The 22196-nt window shown below is 41.6% G+C and overlaps 4 protein-coding genes across 6 annotated transcripts; 2 read left to right on the forward strand and 2 right to left on the reverse strand.

The window, feature by feature from the left end:
* Positions 1 to 2505: 2505 nt before the first annotated feature.
* nip7 (NIP7 nucleolar pre-rRNA processing protein) lies at positions 2506 to 4103 on the reverse strand. Of its 2 annotated transcripts, none has more exons than XM_076992624.1 (5): positions 4042 to 4103; positions 3603 to 3689; positions 3336 to 3474; positions 3034 to 3174; positions 2506 to 2943 (listed from the first exon to the last, which is right to left on the reverse strand). In XM_076992624.1, exons 1-5 carry the CDS (start codon positions 4086 to 4088, stop codon positions 2824 to 2826), a joined length of 534 nt encoding a protein of 177 aa, XP_076848739.1. In that variant the 5' UTR covers positions 4089 to 4103; the 3' UTR covers positions 2506 to 2823. The 2 variants fall into 2 exon arrangements, with proteins under 2 accessions (XP_076848739.1, XP_076848730.1); XM_076992615.1 differs by having other exon boundaries at positions 3933 to 4087.
* A 28-nt stretch (positions 4104 to 4131) lies between these two features.
* Positions 4132 to 7220, forward strand: cog8 (component of oligomeric golgi complex 8). Its single transcript, XM_076992603.1, has 5 exons — positions 4132 to 4476; positions 4570 to 4777; positions 4908 to 5726; positions 6058 to 6226; positions 6315 to 7220. Exons 1-5 carry the CDS (start codon positions 4148 to 4150, stop codon positions 6677 to 6679), a joined length of 1890 nt encoding a protein of 629 aa, XP_076848718.1. The 5' UTR covers positions 4132 to 4147; the 3' UTR covers positions 6680 to 7220.
* A 2-nt stretch (positions 7221 to 7222) lies between these two features.
* Positions 7223 to 11170, reverse strand: nob1 (NIN1 (RPN12) binding protein 1 homolog). The gene is made up of 9 exons (XM_076992604.1): positions 11069 to 11170; positions 10576 to 10708; positions 10241 to 10374; positions 10079 to 10150; positions 9430 to 9573; positions 9027 to 9299; positions 8541 to 8638; positions 8214 to 8358; positions 7223 to 7709 (listed from the first exon to the last, which is right to left on the reverse strand). The coding sequence occupies exons 1-9, from the start codon at positions 11135 to 11137 to the stop codon at positions 7440 to 7442; spliced, it is 1338 nt and encodes a 445-aa protein (XP_076848719.1). The 5' UTR covers positions 11138 to 11170; the 3' UTR covers positions 7223 to 7439.
* Positions 11171 to 11206: 36 nt separating this feature from the next.
* On the forward strand, positions 11207 to 22196 carry wdr59 (WD repeat domain 59). 2 transcript variants are annotated; one of them, XM_076992602.1, is made up of 26 exons: positions 11207 to 11290; positions 11685 to 11734; positions 11921 to 12056; positions 12432 to 12517; positions 12629 to 12709; positions 12830 to 12867; positions 12955 to 13043; positions 14230 to 14346; positions 14441 to 14518; positions 14747 to 14903; positions 15017 to 15096; positions 15230 to 15359; positions 15500 to 15624; positions 15880 to 16044; positions 16461 to 16556; positions 16801 to 16945; positions 17892 to 17961; positions 18136 to 18289; positions 18710 to 18766; positions 19405 to 19538; positions 19671 to 19752; positions 19956 to 20068; positions 20229 to 20370; positions 20593 to 20804; positions 20913 to 21055; positions 21489 to 22196. In XM_076992602.1, the coding sequence occupies exons 1-26, from the start codon at positions 11207 to 11209 to the stop codon at positions 21722 to 21724; spliced, it is 3000 nt and encodes a 999-aa protein (XP_076848717.1). In that variant the 3' UTR covers positions 21725 to 22196. The 2 variants fall into 2 exon arrangements, with proteins under 2 accessions (XP_076848717.1, XP_076848716.1); XM_076992601.1 differs by lacking the exon at positions 18710 to 18766.

Raw genomic sequence — 22196 nt, forward strand, 5'->3', positions numbered from 1 at the left:
GATTTTTGCACATGAATGTCCTGCATAAAGATATTGATTGTAGATGCAAATAGTAGAATAACAGCTTTATAGATGTATAGGATTAGTCAAAAATCTAATTAAAATCCCAATGACAAGTGTAATAACTGAAGATTGTCTAGAATTATGATGCAAAGAATTTTCAAAGCGTTCTTTACAACTGGAAATCAAAAGCAGGTTATGTCAAATACATTGTGAATATTAAGATATTTTCAATTGTGTCAAAATAATTGTTCTTTCATATGTAAAGCTCTTTTGCATAATAAAGTTAGGTTCAGAACTATAAAAAACCAAGAACTTTTGGGTCTGTTTTTGAGTGGGGGCTGGGGGTTCTGCATGTTTTTTGGCCTAATGGCTAGCCCTTGGGGAACCTAGTTGCTTCTAGGTTTTAGTTCATTTACTTTCAGTACTTTCCTTCACAACCAAGTATAGTAATAAAATAGGTAAATGTACAGCATAGCCTTTTCTCCATCAATTGGTGTGATGATGGTTGGCCTTTAAGTCATGTACACAGACCTTTCACAGGTATGTGGTGTTTTCTTTTAGCATGGTCACATGTCCTGTTATTTTTGATTATGAATTTATTCAATGAATTGATTATGGCTCTGCAGCTTCTAGCACTATATATCATTTGAGGAAATAGAGAAAGAGCAAATATACTTTTTTTTTTGCTTCTATGGCCCAGTTTTTACATACCCATAATTCAGCACACCTACAACCCCTGGCAAAAAGTATGGAATCACCGATCTGGGATAAGCACTCAGACATTTTATTCTGTAGAACAAACTCAGATCAAAAACATGATGCAATAATAAGGTCATTACAAAGTGCAACTTGTTGGCTTTCAAAAACACTTAAGAAGAAGAAAAAAAAAAACCAAACTATTATTTAGTTGCACCACCTTTGACTTATAACGGATTACAGTCTGCAGTATGGACTTTGACAAACCGTATTCTTCATCAGTTTGGTGCCAACTCTCTTTGGTAGCAGTTGCCAGATCACCTTTGCAGGTCAGAGCCTTCTTGTGGACCATTTTTCTCAATTTCCACCACAGGTTTCCAATTGGGTTGAGATCTGGACTATTTGCAGGCCATGACGTCGACTGAATGTGTCCTTCTCCAAGGAATGCCTTCACTGTTTTGCCCTATGGCACAATGCAGTCATTTTGGAAAATTATTTCATCATCTCAAAACATCTGTTCAATTGAAGAGATGAGAAAACTGTCAAATGTCAATGTAAACTTGTGTATTGATAGAAGAATTTACCACAATCATCTCCCCAGTGCCTTTGCCTGACATGCAGCCCCATATCAAGGACTGTGGAAATTTGGTTGTTTTCTTCAGGCAGTCCTCTTTATAAAGGTCATTGGAATGGCACCAACAAAAGTTCCAGCATCATCACATTGTCCAATGCAGATTCTTGACTCATCACTGAAGATAACTTTCATCCAGTCATCCACAGTCCATAGTTGCCTCTCCTTAGCCCACTGCAGTGTTGTTCTTTTCTGTTTAGGTGCCAATGATTGTTTTCAATTAGCTTTCCTGTATTGAAATCTCATTTCCTTCAGGCGATTTCTTACGGTTCGGTCACATACATTGGCTCCAGCTTCCTCCCATTTATGCTTCATCTGTTTAGTTGTACTTTTTTGGTTTTCCAAGACAAATGACCTTAAGTTCTTTGTCGATGTTTTGAGGTCTTTCTTGGTCTACCAGTACATTTGGCTTTAACAACCATTCCATGCTGTTTGTATTTAGTCCATATCTTGGATACAGCTGACTGTGAACAGTCCACATCTTTAGCAACTATACATGAAGTGTTACCTTCTTCAAGAAGTTTCACAACCCTCTCTTTTGTTTCAAGAGACATTTCTCTTGTTGGAGTCATGGTTCTTGCCACACCACTTCGTCCAGCAGCCCTCCAAGGTGTCATGATTGAAGGTGTTTTTAACTGTAGACTAACGAGCAGATCTAATCTGAGGCAGGTGTCCATATAGGGAAAGGAAATTTGCTGGGTGTGTCCTTATTTTTTACCTCCAATTTCAGTGATTCCATATTTTTTTTCCCTGTGCTTACTCAATAAAAGTAACATTCACTTTGTTTCCACAATGTTTTTTTTTATTTCTTTTAGTTTCTGAAAGCCAACAAATTTCACTTTGTAATGACCTTATTATTGCATCATGTTTTTGATCCAAGTTTGTTCTACAGAATAAAATGTCTGAGTGCTCATCCCAGACTGGTGATTCCATACTTTTTGCCAGGGGTTGAAGAAAGACTGAAGCAAAGGCTGGTCTCACTCCTTATTCACTGATACAATAAATAACCATATTTTGTAAACTAGAAGAACTCAGGAATATCTGTTACAGAAAATATGTTAAACCTCAGCCACAGAATCTCAACTCTGCAAGTCCACTTTTTACTCATTTATAATTTCTGGGATTCTTGCATTATGAAATGCAGTTTATAAGATTTCAAATAAAATGCCATGCTGTAGCATAATTAATAAACTGGACATTTATTAAAATATATATCTGATCAACCACACAAACTCAAATGATGTCATTGTTGTATTTACGTTACAGAATACTATTTTTAAGTTTTAGTTTATTATGGCTAAGGTGTGTATACAACACTGGCTATCAGTGACGACTAAATTAGGATGAATCTGTCCACCCCAAAAAACACATAAATCCAGGAGAACTGGAGAAATGTCCATGCTGTTTGTTTTTGGTCTCATTCACTTGACAGAAAAAGATTTGTAGTCCAGCTGCAGTACAGTGACCATCAGTCCACCCGAAGATGCATTTACTTAGGTCAGTGTATCCTCACTCCTGATATATTCTCCAATGTCAGCTTGGTGAAACACCACTATAGACATTGGATCAACTTTACGGCATTCCTGTGTGGTTTTTGCTGCGACTCCAAAGCCCTGAAACAGATCAGATTAAAATGTTTCATGCATACCAAAACAAACACTGCTATACTGTATAATCGGTAATATATGAATTATGCCTCTTACCAGTGGCACATCTGCCATTGAATAAATCACAACTCCTTGGTACTGTGCTGTGTTTTCTGTTATTCTACCAAGGCCTGACTTCATGACGTGGTTGCCATATAGGAAAGACTGTTCTGCACCGGGCTTCACCCAGACTTTGTACTGTTGGAAAACACACGTCACACCTGGAAGCTATGATCCAACAGTGTTTCATTGTACTCCGTACATCTTTACATTAGACAAATCAATGTTCGTGTAATTGCTAGAATTATTAGACGATTTTTGCAATAATACAATGAAAGTGCAATAATACAATGAAATACCTTTGCGTATGGAGCGAGGAAGTCTAAGGCTGTGATATGTAGACGGAACTTCTGGGTCTTCGTGAACTTCCCGAAACACGTACCAATCGATACCAACTTGTCTCGAGATATATTTGTAGCCAATTTCAGCATCTTCTCACTAGTTTGACAAACATGAGAAGAATGCATAGTCAGCACCAACACCGAAATCCTTAAATGTCTTTCCTAAAAGCTATAACAAACTCGAGAAATACGGACGTCTATATGGTCAGAAAGATACACGTTTACCTAATATAGTACACACGATCATGATGAAGTCTGAAACAGTACGTCCCATCGGGTCTGTCAACGAGGAGTTTGATGTTCTCGCCGATGCTAAAAGAATGAAAGGCACACTGAAACTCACACAACAGCAAGGCGAATCACGTAAAAAGATCTAAGTAAAAGCATGACAGCCGCTTTTAAACCTATGAAACTGCTATGTAGAATTTACGCTTTGTTAGCAATTTGCTTACTAGCTCTAACGCCTAGAGCCACGTAGCTAGCGAACTGATCTAGCTACCTATATGGATAAATATAGACTTCATGGATCTATGGTGCTGACATGAGGATACCCACTACTTGGAAAGCTTCTCAAACATCGTTTTTGTCTCCTCGTCTGTTAACGGACGCATTATAAATAATAATCACTAGCTACAAGCCAAAAACAGAAAACTGGTGAACCCACGTGGGAACGCAGTAACGCGACACGCCTGTCGCGGGATTATGACGCATGTTGCAGGATCATGACGTGTTCAGTCCCCCCCCCCCCCCCCCCCCGACGCAGAGGAAAGATGGCGGCCGTAGACGTGGAGGATGAGAGCATTTTAGTATCTATCTTTAAGGATAGCTTCCCTGAGAACTGGAGAGACAATCCAGACTTTGCGACGTATTTGTCAGAATTAAGTTCATACGGAGTCGAAAAATTGAACCGAGAGCCAGAACGCCTGTCCGAGGACAGGGCGCAGATCCTGCAGCAGACCCGAGAGCTGGCCTTCTCCAACTACAAGACCTTCATCCGCACAGCTGACTGCACGAAGGAGATTTATCAAGACTTTGGACGTGTAGAAAGCAGTTTATCTAAACTCCTCGACAAGCTGCCGAGCTTTGGTGAAAAATGCAGGTTTGTCTAAAGGAAGTTCGATTTTTACTTCGCCTTTTATTTATCTAATTATTCATCACGAGTTAGTTAACCTACACGTATTTCTCTTAAAAGATGTTTCATAAAGGAAGCGGAAGAGATTGGAGTCAGCCGGCGAATGAACAGTCTGACATTAAATCGACACACCGAGATCTTGGAGATCCTTGAGATCCCGCAGCTCATGGACACCTGCGTCCGTAACGGCTACTACGAGGAGGCGCTGGAGCTGGCGGCGTACGTCAGGAGGATGGAGAAGAAACACTCTGCGCTTCCTGTCATCCAGGTACTGCTGTCGGATAAGTTACATTCTCAAACAATTCACCACCTCAATCATTTACCTAAAGATCGCTTTCAGCTTCAAGTTTTGTCTGGCGATTGTAAATCTGTTTTTGTACCATTTCATGTCTTCAAAGGGAATCGTGCATGAAGTTCGGCAGTCGGCACAGCTCATGCTGAACCAGCTCCTGCAGCAGCTGCGCAGTAACTCTCAGCTCCCCGTGTGTCTGCGCGTGATCGGATACCTGCGCAGAATGGATGTTTTTACAGAGGCAGAGTTGCGTGTGAAGTTCTTGCAAGCTCGGGGGAGTTGGATGCGCTCCATCCTAGTAGCTGTCCCTGAGGAGGATCCATATTTCCACATTACCAAAACCATTGAAGCCTGCCGAGTCCATCTGTTCGACATCATTACTCAGTACCGCGCTATTTTCTCCGACGACGACCCCCTGTTGCCACCAGGGGGGCAGACTGTGAATGAGAGCGCTATCTTTCACGGCTGGGTGGTACAACAGGTCGCAGAGTTCCTGGAGACCTTGGATAAGGATCTTCAGCGTGGGGTGGGAAGCCGTTTAGACTCCCTGTTGGGTCAGTGCATGTATTTTGGTTTATCCTTCAGCCGTGTAGGGGCAGACTTCCGTGGGCAGCTTGCACCGATGTTTCAGAGGGTTGCCATGGACACGTTCCGCAAAGCTGTTAAAGAGGCCGTGGATAAGTTTCAAGAGGATATGAATTTATACACTCTCATTTCTCTCCCATCAATGCTTGGCAGCACGATACCACCTTTGGCTCCAAGTACTCAACCTGGGACTCTGCAGCCCCCGATGGCTCTGCTGGACTTCCCACCCCTGGCCTGCTTTCTGAACAATGTTTTAACAGCCTTCAATGACCTGCGACTATGTTGCCCCATCGGCTTAGCTGAGGAAGTTACCAAATGTCTTGAAGATGCCCTCCTGAAGGTACAGAACTTAGTGTTACATTTGCATTTATTAGTCTTATTTTTGGTACGCATCTTATGCTTGTTGGCATTTAATAACAACGTATATGAGCTTGGTAGACAATATCCTTACGCTCATATCAGGTCATGTGCTTTATTTTCCATTGACTTCCATTACCATTGCTTTACCTCTAACTTTCTTTGGGCCTTAACCTCAGATGTCTGGTCTGATGACCATGCTCTTTAATGACATTTCTTCAGATTAGTAACATGTATGCGTACCCATTTTGGTTTGCAGGAGTTGTTGGTGTCTATGGATATTTGTGAAGTGGTTTTATTTTTGCATTCAACAGGTGACCAAACTGATCCTAGTGTTCCACAGAGCTGAAGAATCCGCCTTCAGTAGTCGTGAGCAAGAGTTATTCATTCAGTTCTGCTGTGCGTTTGCCGAGGACATGGTGCCGTTCCTGAACCGATGCCTACAGGTTCTCTTCCCACCAGCTCAGCTTGCACAGATTCTGGGTAAATATCTGTAAAGCTGCAAAGTATATTTACTCTAAAATGGTACTTTTGATTGAAGAATGTAACTGGGGATTTGTGATATTTTTAGGTATGCCAGCACCCCAAGTTCATAAATATGAAAACATTGGATGCATCAACGTGGACAACGTACTGGAGCCGTTGGAGTTTGTTTTGCCCAAGCGGGAGAACGACCCCCCGGTGGTGGACCTATCTGTTGCCATGACTATGTTGTCTACAACTGAAGAAGCATCTCTACCTCCGACCGATCCTCCATCCTCTGAGAAAGAAGATGGAGCTGTAGAACCTGCACCAGCTCCCCATGTGCAGGATGCAGCAGGGTCAGAGTTCACGACACCTACCTTAACCCCAGCAGAACAAATGTCTGATGGAGAGGAAGACTTTGAGGAAGAGGCGTCTTTGATGAGCACCAATGTTGACAAACTGTTGGAATAACATGAAAGTGAATCATTGGTGTGGCTTCTCCAAAATTAACTTAGATGGAACACTATTGGTCAAGTTTCTCAGACCTAGATTAGGCCTCTGTACTTAAACAAATTCCAGTGGTGGTTTATCATTAGCACTGCAGTTTTGTCCAAGACTAGGCTTAATCCACTTCTGGGAAACCAGACCTACATTCACAGAAATTGAATAAGCCCTTCTCCTGCTTTGTCCTTCCATTCTTTGCTAAAAGTCAACGCCAGTTATGCTTTCTTTGGAATATGTTGTATATTTTTGATTAATATATTGTTTAATAGGGATAACTGTACACAGAAATATTTTTTGCTTGTATTTTATGATGGGCAGAGATTAGATTTTTTACTTGGGAAAATATATGCACATACTGGTAACAAGATGTGATATTCATAATTTAAAAATTTCAAATCAAACATTCTGTATTCCTGCATTTACCTGTCAAATGATCCATTTATTTATTCTAGTATGCTAAATACTACTGGTTCTTCAATGATTACTTACCATAAAAACATTGACACAATATTGCACATTTGCCTTTTATTTAGAAAGGGCAACACATGTTATAATGTAAACATACATTTAAAAGTTAACCTACATCCTTCCCCTAAAAGGCCTTTCTTTTTTGGGTCTTAATAATATAATCATTTGAAAAACATGCTGAAATATTTATGTAAGAAAAAAAAAACTTTATTTTCCAAACGCAGCATCTTTCCATGACCAGAATATAGTCAGGAAACATTCACTTTTTCTTCACAAACTTCTTGTGTGAAGCGTTGGGATTGGTGCGGCGTCTCCCTCCTCCGCTCTGGCCATCACGCAGGTGCAGGTTGGCTGATCTGCTGTAGACGTCGTGCTCCATGAACGGCGAGGTGCCTGCTAGGTAGTCTGGGTCAAATACATCAGTCTTCTGACGTGCCTTCCTAGACAGTCTCTGCTGTGGGAAAGGCTGATCCTCGACCAGCTGGGGATTGTTAGCATGTTTGCCCCCTTGTGGTAAAGGTAAGGAGTACTGCAGAGGAAATGGTGAAGAAACCCTTCAGTATCTCCACTTGAACAGTAGAGGTACAAAAATCAATGAATTTGGGATTATCAATTTATTATAATCAAAAGTATTTCCATAATACTTCTAAAATTTATTGTAATAAATAGTTCAGCTTACAATTTTAAAACTAAAAATCCCCTATATTCAACAACTTAAAGGACATCTGCTTGTTGACAGCAACATAAGAGCCAACTGGAGGTGAGAAGTATGTGATTCTTGTTAATGTTAGCTATTCAAACAATTCATATGAAAATAAATAAAAGTGAAATCTGAGATGATGCACCTTTTTTTAAACAAGGAACTGTAATTGAATAAAATCAGATCAGGTAAAATATGGGCACCATAATGAATAGTGTCACATACTGGCAAAGTAAAAGCCCTAAGGTTTCACCAACTACTGTGGGATTCGCTTTGGTGACTGATGGACCCGTCTCTCCGGTATAAAAGAAAAGGCTAAAGAACACTACATACCCTTTTGCCTTTAGGATTGAGCACTTTGGGGTTCCTGGAAAAGTGCATTTGCATACTGCCATCTTCCCTGAGACTCACAGCAATCTTCCTTAGTGTACTGTTGCCACAGTTTGGACAAAAGGTTTTATTCATATTTGTTGTGGTCCTGAGAGGGGGAAATAGAATAGTTTATAATTTAATAAATGAATGTACTAATTCATGCAAATAATGGTACAAGAAAGCTATAAACATACTGTCACCATCTTATCAGATCCACAGCTTTCACTGGAAATGACATATGCCTTATGAATGTTGCATATATTTGGTAATCATTTTTATACCACTCACTTGAAACAGGCATGACAGCGTAGGATATAGTTTCTTGTCTGTTTGATTAACATTCCATTCACTGAGAGGACATTAAGACCAATCTGAATAAGAACGTTCTGTTGGGAACAACAGCAAATGTTTGCTCAGAAGAGGAAGCAAAAACGCAAAGGTAATCATTCTTTTCATGGTTAACCAGTTCTATTTATAATTATTTGTCTATATATTATGCCAATAGAACAATAGTGCTCTCGGGATCCAGTCATTACAGTTTCCCCATAACTCTAGGTCATCTGCACTTCACACACTCTCCGAAGTAGACTTGGATGATTCATACATAGGATGTATAAATGATTATTTCAAGTTGTGTGAAGCCCCGTTTACGTCTGGTTGGAAAATTATTCCTGTGATTAGTACTATCTAGTACTAACATCTGCGTGCTATTAGCGATTGTACCGAGAAAAAAAAATTAAAGATAATTCTAAAGGGATTGTTTACATGACATACCTGCATGGCAAAGTCTGTGGTAACACAGCCCACTTTGACATCTGCTGACTGCTGGCAATTTCCAACTTCCATCTGGACTTGTTTGATATTACCAGGAGTGATCCAACCTCCACCATCATCCTCTTCGTCATTCTCCTCTTCGTCTTCCACCTCCTTCTCCACACCATAATTTTCTCCCCCCTCTTCTAATACAGTTTGAGATACTGTTTTCTGACTATCACCTGACAGGTCAACAGACTGCAGTTTATCGGTAACCACAACTGTGTCTGCACCCTATAGTAGATAAATAGATTCAGTGTTTAAAACTGTTCATTTTCACCATGACCAAAAGGTTTACAAAGTTGTTAATAAAGTGAGAGCAAAGTGACATTGACAGCAGTCAGGATCCACAAGATGTCCTCACCAGCAGTTCCAGTAGATCAGCCTCAACGCTGGGCAGAGGCGTCCTCCAGAACTGGAAGCTGTTGAACTCTGAGCTCTCAGCAGTCTGAGGTTCAGGTGACACTCTAGGATTCTGAACATCAGCATCTGGACATTTTGAGGATTTCTGGTGTTGGGTTAAAGAAAGGAATTAATGTGTTACTCAGTAAATATGCTCTCCATATGTAACCACATGCATACTGTATTTCCCAAAAAGCAATGAAACACAGAGAATCATCACTGAATGGTAGAGTGTTACATTCTGAATTCATTCTCCCTCACTTTAAGATGATCTTAACACTAAAAGCTTTTGAAAGACTGGGCCCTGTTAAGCTGAATAAGTGTTTGAGATGCAGATGCACCCTTCTGAAGAAATGCAAACATATTCTGTATTATCATGTGGGCATGCTGGTCCCGTCATGAGCCAGCATATTCAGTAAGTGCGCCCAATTATTTACCCTTTGTTTTGCTTTCAAGAAAAACGACTCAGCAAAATCTGTTCCAAATCAACAAATGTTTCATACAAAATGCATATGACCTATGTCTGAGACAGTATGTGTACATATGGCCATTGAAGTATGAAAATACAAAAACTGATGACAGAACAGGCAGCTGGTGAGTTGATTACTCACTTTAGAGGGAAGGTGGAAACCAGCAATGTCAAGTGGAGATTCTGGATGTCTCTGTGTGCTGCGTACTTCAACCTAAAGTTTATGTTAAGACATTCTCCAATAAGTCAAACAACACATTTTTTATGCAAGTATTACTTTAAACTAAACCTAATGCAACAACACCTGTACAGCAGGCTCTTTTTTCAGGTGAGCAGCTCCAACATTCTCCAATTCCAGTTGGTAGGTTAAAGCCAAGACCTTAATGTCTGTTGCTGAAAGACTGGGGTAGTCTCCTGTCTTTTTCGAAAACTCGGTAACTGCAAATTAGTAAACAAAGACAGTGTTATAGTGTATACATAAGTATGATCAGATAGATCATATATACGTACGATCCTGCACAGGCATTTACAGTAACCAGTTAATTTACAGTACAAAGGAGAGGAATAACGCACACGCAAACCTGGAAAGTGGAAAATGCCACAGTAGGCCAGTTTGTTTGCGTTGAGATGGGCACTCACCGAATCGTACGTGTTCTGGAAAGGGTTCTTTGAAATTGAGTTTGTACGGTAAGAAGGCCAGGTTCTTTTTTGTTTGTTTATCCCGAATTTCATTCACGACATCGTTGAGAGAATAGATATTTTCCCCAATTTCCTAAACAGACACAATAATAAGTCAAGAGTACAAGCACGTACGTATATTCTTCAACATGTTTTTGTTAAGAGGGACGTTAACGTTCATTGCATATGCTAATTTAAAACAAAGTGACATAAATCCCAAATTATATTTTGGGATAATAATGTCAAAATACTCGCTGGCTGATTTTTACATCATAATGAAAAGCTAGTAGAGCTAGCATTAACTAGCGGTAGTACATCACAGCATAACGTCATCGCTGATACCAAAAAGTACCTTTCACGCTAAAATGGAATCGCCATTTGACCGTGAGCAGTTAGTTTAGCATGTCACAGTTTAATCCAACCTACTATTATCGGTATCACCTTTGAAACTTACATGTAAAGGAGCTTTTTTTAAAAAAGCTCCAGCATCAGCAACAACATGTTGGACCCTGGTGGCTGCCATCTTGAACACAGCGAACGTGTCTATCAGGCGAGGAACACGTAAATCTCGCGAGAACATGCAGATCTCGTGATGTCATTTGTTGACGTTTGGGGGAGAAACATGGCGGCCCGGTGGAGTAGTGAGAATTTTGTGGTGGAGTTTAGAGACGCTCAGGTAAAGACTTCAAATCCTTTTATATAGCGTCCAAATCCTTTTACTAGTTCACACTTGATGTTGTCCACCAGTTCACTACTGATGTGCACACTGTAACAGACTACTGGCAGCTGGCTTAGTTAAAGCTTTATTCATTTTAAGGGACAAAGTATTTACAGTACAGACAGTTCAGCTCATAATGTTTTTAGTCAATTAAGATGACCACATTTTCCAAAATGAACTCGTTTCCGACAGGGAAACTAGATATTTGAAAAGCCTTTGCATACATGTCCTGCATTTAATGGTAGCGAGTATATGCTGTGCGCAAAATGTAGGTTATGTGTCGTTATCCATCATCTATTGGCGTTATCAATTGTTTTCACTAGAATTAATTCCCGATGTTGTGATCTCGTAGGCGACTGCGATGTCCGTGGACTGTCTTGGTCACCACGCTGTCCTTTCTGGGTGCGTAGTCATGCCCATTGACACATTATGGTGTGAACTTTGTAACATCTGCTAGTCTGATTGACATTGTCCTGTGGTGTCTTCTTCACGAGCTTTAATCATTTTAAGGAACATTTTAAAACGTGCTGTAGACTATGACCTGGTTTTGGCCATGCTGATTTAACACTTCTGTGTTCACACTGTTAGGAGGCGATTTTTATATGTTGTGAACCTTGAGACCCCCTCAGAGGCTCCTCGAAAAATAGGCCGTCAGAGCAAGTGGGATGTTGGGACTGTGCAGTGGAACCCGCATAAAACAGAAGCCCACGTGTTTGCTGCCTCTGTAAGTGTGAATATACCTCACATTCATTAAACGCCCCATTCAAGAACTGCAGGAAACTGGCAGGTCAAGCAACAGACGATCAACCGAGGGCCACAGCTGCTTCTGTGAGATTAGCATTAGATGTTTTTCCTGTATGAAAAAGAGATCATCATCTAAAATCATCTTTCTGTTGTGGGTTATGACAAAATTGTGCAATGTCTTCATCAACTGTCAAATCATGTTCTCTAAAATGTTTGATGTTAATGAATAACCGTACATGTAATGTGTGTATATGCATACAATATGAATGTTATGTGGAGTTAGAGGTTGGATAGATAATGATTTTGTTCAATACACCGCTGGTAAATGTGCCGATTTCTGACCTGATCTCTGTAGAGTAACCAGCGTGTAGACCTGTATGTTTGGCGTGATGGATGTGGAGAGGCTCACACTTCCCTGCAAGGCCACACACGAGTTATAAGGTTAGAAGCTGGTGTTGTTTGCATCTAATATGCAATATTATCTGATAATATTAATATTAGCTTTTTTCCATTCTTTTTGATGTTGGCTTTTTTATTATTATTCCTGACCAGTGATTTGGATTGGTCCTGGTTTGAGCCAGAATTTCTTGTTACAAGTTCTGTAGACACCTACATCTACATATGGGACACAAGGTGACAATGGAAAAAAACAGCACCAACAAAACATAAACATTTATGTCCACATATTATCATGTTTTCTCTGGCAAGCTATTTTACTAATTTGTCATATATTTTCTTTTAAACGTTTTTTAGAGACACTCGAAAACCAACAGTAGCCCTGTCTGCAGTGGGTGAGTTCACAGCTACCCGTTCTGTCCCTCGAGCAGCGTGTAATGCCTGCTTCACTCTCCTTCCTCTCTTTCATTAACATTCTGAAGCGGGTGCCTCTCAAGTGAAGTGGAACAGGAGGAATCAGCACTGCCTCGCTTCCAGTCACGACGGAGATGTCCGAATCTGGGACAAACGGGTAACCAGTGCATTCATTTCCAGTTACAAAAAAGAAATGAAAAACTGGTGAAATATATTCTAGGGGGGGCTGTTTGTGACATACTCTGTCAGTTTCAGCAACATGCCAATACAACAAACCCCAACGTTTTGTAGTACTCCAGACATTTATCATTAGCTGCAGCTCTTATGTACTCAGATTGAAGTACAGAATGCATCATCCAAATACAAATATTACTGAATGTCTTAGGCTATTTGCGAAACTTTGTGTGATGCATAGATGAGTTTATGTGGCTTCCACACATTTTTTAGAACCCTGCAGGAGTTAAGAAGTCTTTGGAGATGTCAAGGTGTTTTTATTTACAGTGAAAAACATTTGAATATTACTAAAAGAAAACAATTGAAAGAAATAGAAGACTTGCATTTTAAAAGGTTATGCAGTGTTCTAAACTTTGCAGTTGCAAAGTGAGTTCATCTTAGCTCAGTTCACTTTTTTACTGTGGATGAAGAGCATGAGGTGGTTTCCTGCAGAGTAAAGTTCGTTCAAATTGATTGAGGATAAGAGATCTCATTGAATTTTGGGCACCTGAAAGGCCATGTGTTGAGTAATTGCGTTCACTATTGTCAATAACTTCAGGTGTTCCTATTACATCACGCTCTGCTTGGGACAATAAAGCTCCCCTTCAGGCATCAGATTAGAGGATGCTGATTAGCTAGATTTATATTTCTACGTGTGTCAGATCTCTGGGCAACATTTTAGTCATCACAGAACAGAGAAGAAATAAACCAGGAAACAAATTTTCACCAATATGTTCTATGTTTATTTACCTTTGTTGTGTATTTTAACACACTCATACCTAAAATAAGTAGTTATTTATTTTTATTTAATAATTTTCTAAAATGAAAATAACGGGCAACGCCCTAGCGCCCTCTAGTGTCCAACCGCCACTTGGCATCAGTCAAGAATTTTAGAGGAATATAATTTGTCAGTGAACATATGTGGCTAATTGTGGAATTAGTCCTATCAGATTTATTTAAGAGAAATCTAGAATGTAAAAAAATACAAGTCATATTTTAGTCATATGCTTGGATTAAATTATTTAGTCAGTGAGATTCAACACTACTAGTCATGAAATAGTTTATCTTAGACCAGCCATCTGATGTTTACTGAAGTATTTGTTTATCAGTATCTGTATTTCATTTTTCAGAAGCCTAATACAGCCGTGGAATATGTGGCCGCTCACTTATCAAAGATTCATGGATTAGACTGGCATCCTGATAATGAATACATCCTTGCAACCTCCAGCCAGGACAACTCAGTTAGGGTAATTAAAATGTATTTCTCTGGACTATTAATAATTGTGAATCACATACATCTTGATTTTGATTTAAACCTTTGATCTTAATCTATCTGTGCAGTTCTGGGACTACAGACAACCTCGAAAATATCTCAACATCCTGTCTTGCCAAGTTCCTGTTTGGAAGGCCAGATACACAGTATGCTCACCCTTCAGTAGCTGTGGATGTGTGCTCTGTATTTGTCCTTTTGACCTGAGTGTGCAGGAGTTGCATTTCCCGTCACACTTGCGTTCCTTATGCATGGCACAGTCTGACGCTTCACATTCTATCATCCTTTTAGTGACGTGGTGTCTCGGTATGTTCTGTGTGTCTCGGTATATGAGTGGTGTGCACTCAACGCCCCCCGTGCTCTGTGCCTGCGTGCAGCCCTTCTCCAATGGGCTGGTGACGGTGATGGTGCCCCAGTTGCGGCGGGAGAACAGCCTTCTGCTCTGGAGCACCCTGGACCTCAACAGCCCCGTTCACGCCTTTGTGGGTCACGACGATGTGGTGCTGGAGTTTCAGTGGAGGCCTCAGAAAGAGGGTGAGCTCGGGTTCCGCGTGAGAAAACGAGGCCAGCGTCATGCACAGAGGAAGCAAAGTCCTTCAGTGACCAAAGTATCATCATTAGTACAACTGCATGTGCCTGTGTTTAAGGATCCAAGGACTGCCAGCTTGTTACATGGTCCAGAGATCAGACATTGAGGATATGGAGGGTAGATCCTCAGCTACAAAAGGTGACAGACACGTTTTTACTTCTTTTGCATGCTCAGAATAACTTGAGAATAAATAATACTACTGCCCTTAAGTATTAGATGTGACTTATATCAGGTTAAGTATATATTACTCATATCTGGTTGTCTCTTGTAGCTGTGTGCCAATGACAATGTGGAGGAGTTGATGGAGGGCATGAGTCTCGCAACAGAGTCAGAGAAGGCGCTTCGCTCTCAGGACTCAGAACCTCCTCTCAGCACAAGCCTACCTGCAGATGATTCACAAGGTAGCTGCTCACCTGGCCTGTGCTTTCTGTTGTGACCTTAGAATAAGATTACTGGATTACAAAATTAGATTACAATACTGTATTTGCTTTCCTTTGACATTCCTTTAAATGTTTTGCACTAAATTCTGTCTCGTCTGTAGGCGAGGCTGAAGGTTTGCAGGTGGGCGTGGGGCCCAGCAGCAGGCAGGACCCTGCAGGCCTCCCCCAGACCCTGCAGCAGGAGTTCTCTTTGGTCAACCTGCAGATTCGCAATGTCAATGTAGAGGTCAGCCATTCCGTTCAGAAACACCAGCATCAGGGAGCTGCTCCAACGCAGTCTCCTATTAATACGTTCCTGTTCTGTGTAAGAATAACGAATGAAGTTATATTCGCAAGGGACCCCAGTTAGAATGAACAAACACAGTTACTACACCCAGTCACACGCCGGCCAATGCATTTGAGTAACATGGGAATTTCCAGTCTGTGCAGCGAGTGATATTCTAGTGCATCTCTGTGAGTATGTTGGCTAATCTTTGGCTAGATGGATGCTGTGAACCGTAGCTGCTTTGTGTCTGCGCACTGTGGAGCCAATCATGTGAGACTGGTGGTGAAGTTTCCAGCCCAGTACCCAAACAATGCTGCACCCTCCTTCCAGTTCGTGACTCCTACAACTATCTCATCCTCCATGAAAACAAAGATACAGAAGGTACAGGGTTCCTCCTATAACCAACGTCTCTGAGTGGATTATTTTCCAGTAATTCTGCACATTGCATCTTGAGTGTTATGGCTTAACTCTACTTTTAATTGTAGTGTAATACTCTGAGTAATGTGTAACAGTACACTGTCAATGCATTGCATTTGCTCTGAAAATGCTCTGCACACATTGATACTCAGGTTTCCATACTTTGAGGACACTGCATCAATGCATCATTACACAGTGTTACTAAATATATTACACTGTAATAGCATATACACATTATAATATTCTGTAATGTAAAGTTACCTTATTTCTCATTTTAGTGGTAGTTCAGTATTGACTAAAAATTTGTATATTGTAGTGTGCTGTCGTACTGTGGGGAAATTTTGCTTTTAAAAATTTCATATTGTTTGATTTCATGCAAGATTTTGACAGACACGTCACTTCAGAAAGTGAAACGGAACCAGAATTGCTTGGAGCCTTGTGTGAGGCAGCTGGTCTCCTGCTTGGAGTCAGATATGGTGAGTTTGGCTTCATCATTTTGCTTCAAGCACAAAATAATATTCTGTATTTATAACAAACACATAAAAAATACTCCTACCTTATACCGTTGAGTATGGTTTCAGTCGGTACTCCATTCAGCTCTATAAGTGTTAGTTACCACACACTTTATGAAACACATCTGTCTGATTGCATGAAGTTTACTTGACGTACATGATTTGTCCTTATTATTCATCTTGAATGTGTTTTATTTGTCCATCATAGGAGGATGGCACTAATCCCCATGTGTTCAGCAACTCGGTGACCCCTACACTTCCTGCCTTTCCCCGGGTCACCAACACCTACGGCTCCTACCAGGATGCCAACATCCCTTTCCCACGCACCTCAGGGGCACGCTTCTGTGGCACAGGTGGGCTCACCATGACGCCTCTCATTGGAACACCTCTTGATTTTGGCAGGATCTGTTTGTACTTCTGTCCTGAAGTTAACTAGTTTGTGAGTTTTTTCTTGTCTGCTTGTACATTACTGTATTTTTTTGTTTCTTTGCTTTAGACATTGTTTTAAGTCTTTGCCTATGTCACCCACAATTGTTCTGATTACGCCTACTATTACGCTATTATATATACATATATCATGCCATACATGTATTTATTTATTTTGACGCATATACAGTGTGAGAGTGCAGTAGGTGTACATTCCCAACCCTGAGACAGGGACAGACGGTCCCACGGCCAGAGGCCTTTATTTATAACCGTGCAGGAGAGGGAATGTGTACCCGACTCTATTGTGTTGGATTTGTGAGGGGGAGGGTGTGAAATGCGGTTGCTTTGTGTGAGGCACTCTCAGTTGCGAGTTTTTCCACGGTGTGACACTAAAGAAACTAGTCACAGTTTTGGGCAGGTGCTGTTGTTCTGTGACCCTGTGGGAAGGAGTGTGTGGTGCAGTCTATCAGCAGAATCTCCACTGCCAGCTCTGCGCAGACAGAATGAATTTGCAGCTGATCAGTCAGCTGCATCATCGCAATGCTGCCCACCTTGACATTATCACTGAACAATGCCAGGTGCCCATGGGTTGTACTATATGTACTGTGTATTGAGACTTGGGGGGTGGAGCCGCTATCAAGGCATCAGTTGTTCATTGCTCCTCCCTATTATTAGGGAATCAGATATGGCAGCTTGAAGGGAAGAGTTTGAGCTTCGTAAAACAGGCGTTGCAGAAAACCTTTGCCATGCACCTGTGCTGCTGTTTGTATGTGTGTATGCTGTGTGTTCCGGAGCCACGGATTGGTTCATTATAGACAGAGTGATCACTGCTGCAGTTTGAAATCAAACGTGTTTTTTTTTTTTCTTTCTCAGGCTCTCTGGTTTATTTTACCAGGCCCATGTCTATGCATCACACTGTCCCCTCTACAGAACCCACGCCCAGGTAAACGTCCGCAGTCTGCCTTTTTTTCTTTATTAGGTTTAAATGCAGATGTGGAGTTCTGCACTGACCACACTACACTGAGATGATCGTGGGTGACTAAACGTGCCATTGTGTAGGTCGCACACTACACTGAGATGACTCCATCAGTGGGTGACTAAACGTGCCATTGTGCAGGTCGCTTTCAGCACTCTCGGCGTACCACAGTGGTCTCCTGACTCCAATGAAGATGCGCACAGAGTCTCAGGCCACACTGAGGCTGTACAGTGGCAGCCCCACCCGCTCAGATAAAGAGCACGTCTCCATCTCCTCATTCTACTACAAGGAACGGGTAAGATCAAAGTCTGGAGGAAGCAGGGCACTTGTTTAGCGAGCTGAGTACCATGGACAACGAGAGATGGTCTGGCAACACAGCATGTGATAGCAACAGAAATACAAGCACCTGGGGGAAGCCAGTGCTGTCATCTGACAGGTGGAGGATAGGTAGTCAGTAGGTGGGAATTGACATGACTAAATTGGGAGGGAAAATATGAATTAAAAAGTTGATTTGTGTTATGTTAAATGTTTGGTAAAAGATAGATGTGTGCTTTCAGGTCAGACTCCATCCAGTTACTGGGTTTGCTTCCTCGAGCCTCCTGTGTCTGGGTCATACCCACTCATTCTTTCTCTGCTGTCTCTTCCCTTTGTGTTTTGGTGGTATGTCTCCCTCAAACATGTCGCTGTGGTCTGTTTTATCCCAAACACCCATCAGAAGCCCCCTCTGTCTGCCCATCGCCGCTGGTCTTTGCAGACTATTCCTGACTGTCCGGTACTCTTTCCCTACTTCACCCCACCCTCTCATCTCTCCTAATGTATGAGAAGCTGTCTCCTTGAATCAAGGTCTTCGTGACTTTCTCTTTTGGTTTCTTTCACTTCTGTTCGTTTGCCTAATTCTGTGATTTCTGACCCAATTAAAGTTTAATTTTACAGGTGTATTCAAATCATTAAAATCATCATAATCATCTTCTGTCACTTTGGATACAACACTATTATATGCCTCATGATCCATGTTTAAGGTATTAATCCCAAAAAATATGCAGTGTTCATGCCCTCATACAAAGTGTTGGCCATCCAGTGTGAGAACACTGTAAGTCATAGGTGAGCGAAGACCCTATAGGTCAGACATTCATGGCCAGAGTGGGAGGGATCACTGGATTACTGGTAAGGTGTGTGCCCAGGTTCTTAGGCCACAGCTTGGCCGCTCTCTCCCATGTGTGTTCAGGCACCGCCCAATGTGGTGTGGCCCGAAGAGATGAAGCACCAGACCTGACTTTTCCCTGACAATGTATTAGACATCTCGTTATAGTGCATAAATAGTTATATTATTTTGAAGAGAAGTATTTGTCAAACAGATGCAAACAGTTGACCTCTGTTTGCTTTGCATTGGTTGCCTAATTTGTGTGTCAGAAATCACGGCGTTGGAAAAGCAAACGAGAGGGAGCCGACTACAGCAACAGAACGATCAAACTGGCGGGCAAAGTCATCATTCAGGAAATCTCCTGTCTCCTCCCCATCCACAAAGCACTCGGAGAGACCTACGTGTATGTATGAGAGTTACAAACAAGATTTACAATTTTAGATTGCTTCTGAATGATTACAGTACCTTCAAAAGTTCATCCACTTTTAAGACATTGTTGCTGTCTGTGCAAAGACGTTTATCTGTCTGTCTTCAGACTTAATGTGAATGACATACAGGACACCTGTCATAAAAATGCAGCCGCAGCTCTGGCAGTGGGGCGTCGAGATTTAGCCAAGGTACCTAACAGATCAGTGAGCACGCTTGGTTCAGTCTTCTGATTCGTACTGATGTTTTTATGTATACAGGATTTATTTATTGAGTTGTTTGTATATAATGTGTGTGGTTCATTGGTTCACTGTTTCTTTGAAAAAATCCAGTAATGAACACTCATTAGTATATGACTGCGTAAACACTAGTACATATAAATGTCTCTTTTAAGGTCTGGGCCCTTGCCTCGGCAGCTACCAGTCTTGACCTATGCCCTGACTCTGACCCTGATGCTGACCTCCCTTGGGCTAGGCACCCATTTGGACGACAACTGCTGGAAACTTTGTAAGTTGCATTTTTTTGCTGATAGTAGCTATAGGCAGGCTGGAACCGATGTATTAAAATTTATAGAGAAAGAAATTATGCTACTCTAATAGTGGAGTAAAAAATTAAGAACTGCATCCAGTTAATTTTCTGAATATGAATATGTCTCCTTTTTTTGCAGGCTTGAACACTACAGTCAGATGAGTGATGTGCAGAGCCTGGCCATGCTGTGCAGTGTGTTCCGGGGCCAGGGCGTTCCCCAGGACTACTTCACACTGTACGGGCCCCGCACCTCCGGCTTCTCCGTACACCACTCCCGCTACGTACGTCTCTCCAGAAGAAAATGTTTAAAACAATGTTTCAAGTGTGTTATGCAACATGTGCTTTATAATGTAGTATAATGTACTTTGTTATAATATCCCTTATGCTTAATTATAATTACCTGTTTGTTTGAACTTATATTGGATTTATATTTGTCAATTTATTAATTGATAATGTATTAATTTATCCTATTATAATGGAAGGATGGGTCTTTTCCTTTTCAGCCCAGCTGCACGTCCAGCTCTGTCACATCAGGTTCCTGCTCTAGTACCTCAGACTCCACCACCACCACCACCACCACATGGAACATGGGTGGGCGGGACCCAGAACAGGCCGCACCCTGGGGAGAGTCCTCGCCTGATGACTATCGCTACGCAAACCAGATGTACACAGACCCACGTGAGCGTGAGAAAGAGCAGCATGACATGAACAAAAGGTATTCGTAATAGCTTTACTGCTGCCAATTTGTTGGACAGAACCATCATTATATAAGCTCTCCTATGTTTTACGTTAGTGATGAAGGGCTATGTTGTTGTTTATCTAGATTATTGGACCCTGCCAATACTTTGCAGTTTGATGACTTCAAGAAGTCTTATGGTGAAATCCTGCACCGCTGGGGCCTGAAGGAAAAGAGAGCAGAGGTTCTCAAATTTGTTTCTTGCCCCCCAGAGCCACACAAAGGGATAGGTAAGCTCCCACGTGAACTATTCGCGAAGGAAGTGTCGGTCGATCGCAAAGGAACGTGCAGATCGCGTGGCATTAAAAATCACCCATCTTCATTGACGGTTGTATTTTGATTGACATTCATGGTAGCCAATCTGCAATCCGCTCAACAAATTACATTCGCCACCCTCCCCACCCCCCGCTCAACAAATTACCCCCCGCTCAACAAATTTCGTTCGCCGTCTCACAAACCCCCAACCCCCCGGTAGATCTTTCTGACTTGGTCATCTTATAAGTAGCTCGCAAGCTGAAAACTTGTGGGCACCCCTGGTCTAAGGGAACACTGTTTTTGAAGTTTTGAAATGAAAATCAGGGATCGACACATGCATGTTATTTTGTCTGTATTACTCTGGAAGCCACTTTTATTGTGCGTTATTTTGCATTCTCTTTTCTGCAGAGTTCGGCGTGTACTGCTGCCACTGTCGGAGTCAGGCCCGGGGAATGCAGTGCGCCGTCTGTAAGCGCTTCACGTTCCAATGTGCCATCTGCCACGTGGCTGTGCGTGGCTCCTCCAACTTCTGCCTGAGCTGTGGACATGGTGGGCACACGTGCCACATGATGGAGTGGTTCCGCTCTCAGGAAGTCTGTCCTACGGGCTGCGGCTGCCACTGTCTCCTGCAAAGTACTTTTTGAAGCTTCTTGGGACACATGTACAGATCTCTGGGTGTGCCTTAAACCTCTTGGTACTGTAATGAGGCTTGGTCTGCTTATGTCAGCAGGTCATGTTGTCACTGTGAAACAACATTAATGGAGACAATGGCTTGGATCTGAACAGACTTGCCCTAATACAACTAACTTTTTAAAATTACAAAACAATAATAAAGTGGTGCCATTTTTCTAGTTGTTTCTTTTGAATGGATTGGTTGCTCTGTGTAGTCCCACGAGGTTTTAAGATTTGTGTGAAGTTGAGCATGTGTGGAAAGAGAACTCAGTGTGCTGCTGAATCATCAGTCAAAGTCATCTACCCTGGAATGTGATATTTCTTTCATTTTGGTCTTTTCATTTGAAAAGAACTGCGTTGTTCTATAAGGGAATGTTGAAGGATAAACCAGCATGGACACAGATTATGCCACAATGCATAAATAAATTTGTTCAAATACCCTCA

Source organism: Brachyhypopomus gauderio, chromosome 2 (genome assembly GCF_052324685.1).
Source record: "Brachyhypopomus gauderio isolate BG-103 chromosome 2, BGAUD_0.2, whole genome shotgun sequence".
Classification (NCBI taxonomy): domain Eukaryota; kingdom Metazoa; phylum Chordata; class Actinopteri; order Gymnotiformes; family Hypopomidae; genus Brachyhypopomus; species Brachyhypopomus gauderio.